Consider the following 10,820-nt stretch of genomic DNA (forward strand, 5'->3'; position numbering starts at 1 on the left):
CCCCGGCAGGAGCGGGCGCCACGGCGGGGGTGGCGAGGGGAAGGCGCCCGTTGTGAGGGGACGCGACCGCCATGGGGGTCCCTGTGAGGAGAAGGCGCCCGCCATGGTGTCCCTGTGAGGAGAAGGGACCTGCCGCGGGGTCCCTGTGAGGGGACGCGTTCTCCATGATGTCCCCGTGAGGGGACATGCCCGCCATGGGGGTCTCTGTGAGGAGAAGGCGCCCGCCATGGTGTCCCTGTGAGGAGAAGGGACCTGCCGCGGGGTCCCTGTCAGAGGACGAGCCCGCCAAGGGGGTCTCTTTGAGGAGAAGGCACCCGCCGTGGCGGTCTCCGTGAGGGGACGCGTTCGCCATGGTGTCCCCGTGAGGAGTAGGCGCCCGCCGCGGTGTTCCCGTGAGGGGCCGCTCCCGCCGCGCCGCTCGCTGCGGGATGGCGCCCGCGCCGCTGCCCCGTGAGGAGCCGGCGCCCGCCGCCGTTCCCCCGCGCCCAGCCCCGTGAGGAGACCCCGGCTCGGCTCGGCACGGGAAGGAGCGATCTCGGCGGAGGAGGGCTCCCTCCACCCCTCCATCCCTCGGGCCGGGCGCTCGGCGGGGGCTGCCAGCGGGCGGGGAGAGACCCGGCCGCGGGAGCAGCGGGCAGACAGTTCGGGCGTCTGTCTGCTGCCGGCGAGCGGGAGGGATAGATTTTACGCTGGGTAAAAAAACAGCTTTATTCAAACAAAACTAAGATCCTGCTAATTATAAAGTCAATAAAACTAACGGTGGTGTCGATTGATCCGTGAATAAAGAAGTTAGTTAATATGTGCGAGAGTTGCTAATATCGCAGCCCAGTCACCGTGGCCCCGCCGCCGGCACCTGAAGCACAGCCTCGGGTGCTCCCGGTCTGTCCCGAATAAATTCACCACACGGTCCCTGCCTGAAACACAACTGGGTTAAATACAGCTGCCGAGCGGTCCTGTGCAGGTTTTGGGTGTGCGTAATGCTAACCGTGATGGATACGTACAATGTGGATTTCCAATCTTTAAAATATGCTCAGATATTGGCATGTCTGTCCTCAAGATGATTGTAATAAAAAACACGAAAAATGTACTTTCATCATAACAGAGAAAGATGATTGGACGGTATAAGAGAACTGTGTATTTTTTAGCACAGCTGTGATTAAAATAAAATACTCTTAACAGGATATTTTTGGACAGGAGTACTGACATTCCTGGTTTCCTTGGGCTGGAATACCTAATAAGTCTATAGGCCTACAGAAGTTGGCCAGAACTCTCCTGTTCCTATTTTATTTCTCAGAGTGTCTGAACTTACATATAAAAAAAATGCAGGTTTCATGAAATTTAATTATGGATATTTCATGGGCCAGCCAATGCATATACAATATATGCTTTCTGTAGATAAAATTTTAGCATGGGATTTATGTGGAAATGTACTGGCATGAGAAGGGGATTTAGAGAAGAGGTCAAATAAATCATGTAGGAAGGAGTAAACACCTGTTTCTGTCCTCATAGAGCCTCGTAGAGCCCATCGTGTGTTCACAGCATGAACATATGCAGATTCTTACCCAGTGAAGTAGCAGTTTCCACATTTTGCTCGCTCTCCGCAGTAACACACAGTTAGGTGAGCACTGCGATGGCAGCCAGACGTCTTGCACAAAACTCAGACCCCACCGCGCTAACTCCTATCACAGCCCTCAGCTCTCGATACAGGAACACTTACAAGAAAAGAAAGAAAGAAAAATGCTCTTTTCCAGGGCAAACAGTACTGTTTTTAAAAAGCACATAAAGCTGTGCTAAATACCATGTATGAAATTGTTCTGTCTAATCTTGTTCATCAGCCGCTCGGCTTTGCTGCAGACAGAGCTGGTAACCGGCACACTTAAACTTGCCCTTCGGAAAAGCAGCAGCAGAGCTATCGAGCATACGTGGGTCCGGCCGAGGGCTCACAGCAGCGTGGCCATGCGAGTACGGCAGTCCTGCGAGCAAGCTGCAGCTGAATGCTCAAGGAATAAATAATGTGTTTTGTGTAGCGGTATACACTGTGCTAACTCCTGCCCAGTAAATACTGATACTTGTCCAACTTTGTGGCTGTTCCCATTTTGTTTGCTCTTTAATTCTCTATTTCTCACAGTTTCTGAGCCTCTTCATCCTAGCTGCAAAGTAACAACAGGTGAAAGTGCACCTTAAAGGTCATCTACTCTGTATATTAAAAAAACACAACAGATCTGTTTCACTTCTGCATTTTTGGGTTGTGCGACAAAGTCCTAAAAGGAACTGGAAGAATTGTGCTCTTTTTCAGCCTTCCCTATACTTAAGCTGCAACTGCCCCTGGTTTTGAGAGAGGATCTGATAAGCATTTTCAGAAATGTGGGTTGTCACTGCTCAGGACTTCAATGAGTGGCCAGGTCTTCTCTCCAGATGTTCTTTGGGCAATTAAGTTGGTGTGAATGAAGAAAATTCTGAGAATTTTCTACACCATGAACCTTACTAGTCTGGTTGCACAGCATACAGGGTTTTAGCTTTTAGATGCATTTACACTGTTTTGCCAGTCCTTACTCACTTTGCTGACTGGACAAAAGCTAAATTACTGATGGAAAAATGAGCAGAGCCCTCGCTGCCCATCACCTTTTTATGTTATAGCAGCATGCCTTCTTTTGTCAAAGAAAAGCAGCCAGCCCCCATCTGGAGGCTGATTTTTGCTTTTGGCTGCCAGGTGCAGGCGAAGGCTCCTGAAGCACCGCTTCACCTGGCCCGTGCTGCTGGGGATGAAGGCTGCAGCACTCTGTCTGCCGTGCTCGTGAGGTGGCACCCATGCTTTGCACCGACACGTGGCTCTTCCTTTGTGATGCAGGAGGCAGCCTCTTTCCAGCAATAATGTTTTAAACTCATACGAGAACCTAAACTTTACTTAGAGGGGAGGGAAGCCAGAAGAACAAGGAAGGAAAAGCTGCTGCTTTGCTCCAGTAACTAGTGCTGTATAACCTGCCTTCTTCGGTGGTCTCAGTACGGAGGTAATCTGGATTGGTGCTGCTGTCCTTTTTTCTGTCGCCCTGGCCACAAGTTGCTTGCTCATTCTGCAAGATAATGGAGAAAAATATGTACCCAAATGAGATCTGTAGCACATTTTGCAAGACTTTACTTAACCCTTCTGTGTTAAACTTAAATACTGCACCTCTGAAAGATATGTTTGAGGAAACATTTTCCTTCACACACAAAAAAACTTTTATAGCTTTTGCGCATGAGATATGCTGTTCATTAAATATTCTTGGGACACTAGCAGTCTCCTTTTACATGGGTGAAAATCACCCAGGGAATAACACCAGTTCCAAATTCTGCAACTGGGTGGTACAAAATGCATTCATTTGCAAAATACAAGGAAATTTGAAGTTAGCAGCAGACAAAGCCATCATGAAAGCACCAAGGGTACAGATCCATGCTGGTAAAATAGTCCCAGGATAGTCTAATCTTTCATGAACATCTTCCTTGAGTTAATTAAGAGAAGAAGGAAGACATTTTTGGTAACACGTTAAGAAAGTCCAGCTGCACCCCAGCTCAGGCTGGCACTCGCTGTGTTGCAGGTTAACCCCCACGTCAGTGCTCCCCGCTCAGCTTTCCCACCATGACCCTGGGAGCTCACCCACTGGCAGGAACTACCCATGCAGCTGGGTGACCATGGGCTCCGCCATCAGGCGCCTGCTCTTTCTCCCCGGTGTTTTGCTCTCTGAAAATGTCCCCCTCGATTCTGTACCTTCGGACAAGGCAGCAAGAAGACACAAGCTAGTCAACCATTGCTTCCATCTGACAAAGTGCCCAGCGTTTGCTGACGTCCCGCCTTCATGATTTGGATGCACACTTCAGTAGCATCCACCACACCCCTACTATTGCTCAAGCTCTCTGGGTTTGCATCAAGTGATCTCGTGTCACTGGGAACTGGTAAATGCTGGCAATTTTGCTGGGGAACTCGGTGGCTGTGTGGTCATACCGATTTCACAGCTCCTGCTCTCCAACAAACCCAAACATTTTAACTCTCCAGTCGTCTGCCTTTGACCAGTGCCTTGGTGCTGCAGTCACACACACTCCAGCAAGACATCAACATGTCCTGTGCACTCTGTAACAGGGGGGACATTTTGTCACTCGTGCTAGTTGGCCACTGCCCTAAGAGGAATGCAGACCCGCTGCATTGCCTTTTCTGGCAGGAGGAGAAGGTCCCACCGCTCACCGATGGTGAGAACACCAGAAGCAGCCTGTACAAGGTGGCAGAGTTCTCCCACGCATGAACTGCTTGTGCTAGAAAGAGGGGGTCCCTGGAGCTCTGCAGGCAGAGCCGGGGTGTCCCCACAGAGAGCTGAGCTGGGCCCGGGATCGCGCCCACATCACGGCAGCTTGCAGGCAGTCAGTGTTAGCAGCAACGCTTATGGGGCTCCGAGCTGTCCTTTCAGTAAATATTTAAGCAGCGGAAACTTGGCTGGCGCTTACCGAGATCGGTTGTTCTGCTGGAAATTAAGATACTGTCTGTGGCCCATTAGCAAATAGCTGCGAATGCTCGGAACATCTTTTACGCCATTCCTTTACTTAACGTGTATACATTATTTATTATGCAGGTTCTCTTTTAAGAAATATTTAGGTTTGGAAGTGTTTTGACATGTGGTAATCTTTAAGAAGAAGGTAAACACACTCTTTTTTAAAGAAAATGTAAATAAAGTATTCCCCAAAATATCTCTCCGAGGTTAAAGGCAGGACAATGGAAACCACATGGAAACGCCACTGCTGGCCCCGCGCGCTTCCACCCGCCTGGGTGACCACAGCAGAAATCCTGCTCGGCTGAGGACCACGGGGCAGAACCGGCAGGAAAAAGAAAACAACGGGCTAACTAATTACCTGGTTTTGACACGTTTTAAATCTCTGGTTTAGAATATTGTAATTAGTTGAGCAGCCAGTAATTAAAGTAAATAGCATTGCTATAGCTTTTGTCCTTACTGTGGGAAGGAACAGAGACTAATTTGTGTGGTTTCTGGCAATTTGGGGGTAGTTTTTCTCCCTGCTCAGTACCTGCAGGTGGGCTCTGGGTCCTTCTGCTGCGGATCTGGTGGCACACGGAGCGGGCCGGGCTCTTACCTGACGCAGGCGGTGGTAGCGCTGCCTTGCGCTCGCTGCACGGGAACGTTCCTGACCCTCGGTGGGTTTTATCCTTGTTTCACAGAGCTGACAAACAGCGCCATAATATGAAGCAGATGAACATTTTTACATATGTAATCAGCTTAATTACAGAAATAGTTTACAATATTTTCCTACCTAGGCAGAGCATTTTGTATGAATTTCAGAAGTAATTTAGCCATAGTAATATTTCTAAAGGAAAGATAAACATTTGCAATTCATAAGTTTTATATTCAGATGCAATTAGTTTAGATTAATTTCTAATGGGCTCATTTTACTTGTAATCAAGGACTTATTTTCCAGGGCCGGGGAAGTGACTGAATTTTCTCTCAGAGCTTTCTTTCATAACATCTGTACTGAGACTTCTCGGTTAAACAATGGAAAGGCAGAATTTACAGAGTGTCAGTTCCCTGCTCTGCTCATGGAAAAAGATGAATTAAGCCTTCTGTTAGAAATGGAACATATATACTTCAAAACAATTGTTATTAGCCATGATACGTCCAGGGTCAGGCTAACTTATGGATGATGTATTCCCAGGAGTAATTGATCTTTATGGCTATTTAAAGTGTGAATGCATTTAAAAATTTTCAAGCTTTTGCATCAGTCTAATGCACGTCCCACTTAGTTTTCAGAAAAAAATGAAAAATTAACATTCACCAGGGGTTGCATTTGGTTTTTTTTGTTTTGTTTTTTGTTTTTTTTTTAACTATTTCCTGTGTGCTCATTGTTTGTTACCACAGAGGGACATGTGGTGGTTCAGCATACCTCAAGTGCTGTCAATAAGGAAATGGTAAATTTGGTCTTGTCTAATTTCAGAAGACTTGAAGCAATAGCTTGCAGATACACGGATTAACGTCAGGGGCTCAGGCATGCAAAGATAATGACTAGAGCAGAAAGAAGAATTTTAGTTTTGCCTGTGGTAATCATAAATGCCACATGTTTTAAAAAGTTTCCCCTTTCATATTTTAACAGATATAGAATTGGGATAGTCATAATTTAAATAAGGAATTAGAGTTACCTAAACTTAAAGAAAACACAAAGAAACTCTTAAAGCTGTCCTCAACCTGCACCGGATTCCTCTGGGCTGGGTTCTCTCGTGCCCGTGGGGCACCCCATGGGTCCTGGTGTCAGCAGAGCCACCTCGGGCTGGGGAAGCAGCCTTTAGTTTTAAACAGCTAACTTCTCCACGCACTGCTTAGTTCCCTAAAGTTCTCAATAAAGCTAAGAAAAGCTTTAAAAAAGAAAAATCACACTTAATACCTCCAGGTTGCTGGGCATCACTGTGCCGGGGCTGGTGGCCGGGAAGGCTAAGGTGCGTTCTGCAGTCAGGATCAGCCCCTGGCATGGCACCAAGCTCACGGAGCTATGGCTCTGCCATCTGCACGGGGAGCTGTGGTGCGTCCCCGTGCAAACACAGCCCTCCGAAACATCGTTTTGCAGCTTTGTGTCTCCTCTGGAGGAAGCTGGAAGGAAGGGCACGAGCCAGGCGGTCCAGAAGAGGTGCTGCGAAATGGAAGTGGAAAATTTCAGGTTTGTGCTCAGAAGAAATGCATTCCCCGCAAATCGCATTTTTCCTTGATTTCTTCAGTACAGCTATTGAGCAAGCACAACCTTGTTTAGCTTAAAAGATCTAAGAAAATTATAGCCTAGGGCTCTTGGCTGGTGTCTGAATGTTTCTCTTGTCATTGAAGTCCCGGAGAACAGTTTAAGACCAAATGTCCATCGCAACTCTCTCGCTCAGCACTACAGACAGTTTGCCCTGGGACACCGAGGAAGGCATCAAATGCGGACAGGCTCCAGCGCAGGCTCGCGTTAAAAACGCACACAACTATTGAACACGGCTCCAGCAGAGCGGCAGCGAACTTGTCGCACTGCTTGTTTTCAAGTGGCCACAAGTACGACTGTCAAAAGCATCGAGCCTCTGTGAAGTTAGACTGGATCAGACGTATAAATAAACTGGAAACACCTCTTTGAAGCAAACTGCAGTTGAACCCCGAATTACAACGTTCTGGCTATAGCTAAAATAATTAATCCTATAAAGCAATCTCCTTATCTGTGTGTGCAGGGACAGGGCAGGCACCCGGCCGCTGCTCAGGGCCGCACGTACGCGACACATGGCAGGGAAGCATCAGGGAAGCGGAGTCTGAAGCAGCAGAAGAGCGAGGAGAGAAGGCAAAATGCCCGGAGAGGAAGGCAGATGCGGCGAGAAGCGTGGCCTGGTCATGGCGACTGCTGAGGGGAGCAGGAACTGTGAACAAAACAGAAGGGCTTTCTGCCCAGTGGGCTGTGCTTGGTGAAACTGCACTTGGTGCACTGGGTGTAAATAAGCAGCGGTGTATTCATGAAAGACTTTACCCACTCATCAATTTGTTTTCCCAAATTAAACAACCCAAAAGAGCCTGGGCAGTAAGTAGCTACGGCACACAGGCTAGCAGTACTTCCCCTCGGGCCAGATCTACTCTCACAACGGCATGAATTCAGAAGGAAAAGAGTGGAAGGGGATAACCACAGTTTGGCCCTTGAAGCATCATTATCTCATGCACATTTATGTCCCAACAGAAAGACCGGCATCATAGAGTATACCCAGGAAATTAAATTTTCGTATACCCATTAATCCATCATCCATTAATGGCCACTGTCTCCATAATCCCCAGTGGCAGGGAAGCCGAAACGCCTTCAGGGCTGCTGGAGGCTCCCTGTGCTGGCGGAGGCAGGGGGAGCACCCCCAGGGTGAGGCACGGGACCGCTGGGCTCCTCGCTCAACGGGCTTCTGCCCTCCTGGGAACGCAGCCACTGCTGCATGCAGGGCAGCTCCCGGTGGGGTTGTGGTGCCTCGCCTTGCTGGAAGGGCACGTACAGGAACAAGAAGTAAGGCAGAGGATGAAAAGGCTGGCACTTGTGACTTACCTTTCCCCTCATCTAAGTTTTGCTTAATATTTTTTGCAAGCTATGTGAATAGCCAGTCTTATCTTGGCTGTGAAAAAAAACTGCTAATCATTGAATACAAGCAATGCAAAACAATATTTTTTTTTTATAACTGTCTTTCCTCATTTCACATATAGATGTGTTTCAATGGGTTGTGACTGAACGGGAAGTCTAATGAGCAGTACCCTCTGCTGCTGAGATCAGCTGGCATAAATGTAACTTCACAAAGTAGGAGCTTTTTTTTTTTTTTTCCAAGATCTGTTTTAAAGAAAGTTTAAATCTAGAAAATGAGTTATTTCTAAGTTCTCGGAATCTGGTGCCCAAAATAAAGAGTTGTTTTAACATCTCCTCGTACAGAACAACATAAGCAGTCCTTCGTACATCCAGCAGCTGAATCCCAGTGAAACTCACCCTGGCCACATCCAGAACACTGCACCCCTTTCCCCACCCATCACCCTGCAGCAAGCGAGCACCAGGCTCACGAGCAAACAAAAGCCAGCACCCACCGTGCACGTAACCCTGCAGCACTGCAACATGTGTGCGGGAGGACTGCAGGATCAGGCCACGTCCCCCAGCTGAATCGAAACTCTCCCTCGTTCGTAAGACACCCCCCGCTTGACAGATTTGATGTAACGTTAACGGTATTTAATAAAGTATCTCTAGATTGAAAAATACTGGTTCAATATCAGAGAGAGGAAAGGCTGACTAATCTGATTACATTTCTATGATCACTTTTATAAGCATTTTTATAGGATTTATTGTTTGGACTCAAACAAATTGGGCTGTCAGAAAAAACAACAGCCACAACACCTTCTTACAGAGGGCTATTACGTGGTTGATTTTAGCTGATATTGTTTTTGTGCTCCAATGAGAGCAGAGCAAATTACTGACAATCTTTGTGTAATATTGGGTTGATCTTTAAAACATGTACTTCAGCGGGTGTTTGTCTTTTCTCGTGTCTGCCGTCTGCAAAGGCTTTAGTAAACACAGATATCTGTGGGAACACTGACCACAACAGCATATTTTATTTGTTGAAAATCAGTTTCATATTGTAATAAAGTATATTTGCTGTGGCAGCCTGTTTTTTTTCCTGAGACTGATTTATACCTGCCCAGACAGCCAAAGAAAAACGTCTTAAGACTTAAACGCAAAATTCTATTATCCTAAGTATTGCCTCCCAAATTCGTATAGTGAACTGTCTTTGAATTTCTAGATTAAAACTGAATCCTGATTAATTTAAAGTAACAAAGAAACAACAGGAAAGCCTTGTGCTGTGCTACCACCTGGCAAACAGAGAGGGAACGGCCCGGCATGGCCAAGGGCTCGCAGCCAGCCGAGGAGATGGGGTGGGCTGGAGCCATGCAGGGTCCCCTGGCAGGTCTGATAGGGCAAGAAGAGAAGCCTCCAGAGAGAACATTGTGGAAACCTTCTTCCTAAATAGTCTTCTTGAAGATATTTCTACTCTGTGATTCCTACAAGTCTGTAATTAGGTGCTCAGCTGGCCCCTGCAGCCAGGCTCTGTGATGAGCAGCAGATCTGCCAAACACAACAGCATGAGGTGGACGCGGGGGCATTTACGGATGGACACAAGGATGGGAAGGAGACAGAGGCAGGGGGAAACTGAAGGAACAAATGAAAAGCAAGAAATGACTAAGTTTGGAAACATTCCTTTATATACGTTCTTTGGCAGACCGTTAACTTTCTGAAGATACTTTCTTCTTATATGTCTGACCAAGACCCATTTCTCAGCTATTGCCGATTTTTCCCACTGAGATAGCACTATTTATACCAGATTTTGGTTGAGCTTGTAGCTGGCAGCTTAGCAAGCTGGACTCAGACCACACTAACCAGTCACAGGTGCAGCTCGGTTGCTGCCAGTTCAACTCTTCCAGCCGTGACTCACCCAGAAGCAGCAGAGGACCTGTGCATCGTGCCCAGCCTCCCGTCTCCAGCGCCGCCCAAACCTCAACGCTTCTCCCTTCTGCTCTTCCAGCCCCATGGCCATGCCACGGCTGGCAGGAGGGAGCTCTTCCCATGCCCCAGCCTGCTGAGGATTCTCTTTAGGTGCAGTTCAGGTGAATTGTCCCTGCAGCACAGAGCTTGTCAATGTGCTCTCCTCTGCTGCACGCCCCTGGAGGAGCCTCCAACCCTGGTGATGAGCTCCAAATACACCCAGCAAGCATGCCTAGCAGTCTCCTTCCCCCATCTGCCACCATTCTTTGCCTTCCTGGGATTTAAATGCATCCCATGCCCCTCCCTGTCTCTCTGAGTGATTTCAGGTGTGGGAACCATTTTGGAGTGCCCATGGGGAGAGGTTCCTGCACCCAATGATCACCGCAGCAGGGCTCTGCTGCTTCTCTAAGCAAGGGATCACACATGCAACAAAAGGAACAACGGTCAATTATACACTAAAACCAGGAAAACATTACAAGTATGAGCCTGGACACGACCTATATTAACTGCCAACATTTGGCACCCATGTTTTTTTTTTTTTTTTTTTGGCCTTTTTTTTTTTTCCTTTACCTTATTTGTAATGAAGGCGATATGGGAAAAACAAGTGGTGGAAATTGAAAAGGGTGATTCACGCAGGACGCCTTCTTTAAAAAAAGGGTCCTCACAACCTGTTTATTTATTTTTTTCTTTTTTTTTTTTTCTAATATTTTTTTAGTATAATCCAGTCTCTTCTAATTATTTTAGATACAACCAGACACTTTTTTTTTTTCTGATTTAGAATGGATTTTAAA

General features: G+C 47.3%; 1 protein-coding gene across 3 annotated transcripts; it reads right to left on the reverse strand.

Annotated features, from left to right (window-relative positions):
• Positions 1-674: 674 nt before the first annotated feature.
• Positions 675-10,277, reverse strand: LOC121074889. Of its 3 annotated transcripts, none has more exons than XM_040567495.1 (4): positions 9,980-10,277; positions 6,412-6,654; positions 5,113-5,199; positions 675-3,071 (listed from the first exon to the last, which is right to left on the reverse strand). In XM_040567495.1, exons 1-4 carry the CDS (start codon positions 10,079-10,081, stop codon positions 2,895-2,897), a joined length of 609 nt encoding a protein of 202 aa, XP_040423429.1. In that variant the 5' UTR covers positions 10,082-10,277; the 3' UTR covers positions 675-2,894. The 3 variants fall into 3 exon arrangements, with proteins under 3 accessions (XP_040423429.1, XP_040423430.1, XP_040423431.1); XM_040567497.1 differs by lacking the exon at positions 675-3,071 and adding an exon at positions 3,115-3,745; XM_040567496.1 differs by lacking the exon at positions 5,113-5,199.
• Between the last annotated feature and the right edge of the window lie 543 nt (positions 10,278-10,820).

Source organism: Cygnus olor, chromosome 9 (assembly GCF_009769625.2).
Source record: "Cygnus olor isolate bCygOlo1 chromosome 9, bCygOlo1.pri.v2, whole genome shotgun sequence".
NCBI classification, from domain to species: Eukaryota; Metazoa; Chordata; class Aves; order Anseriformes; family Anatidae; genus Cygnus; species Cygnus olor.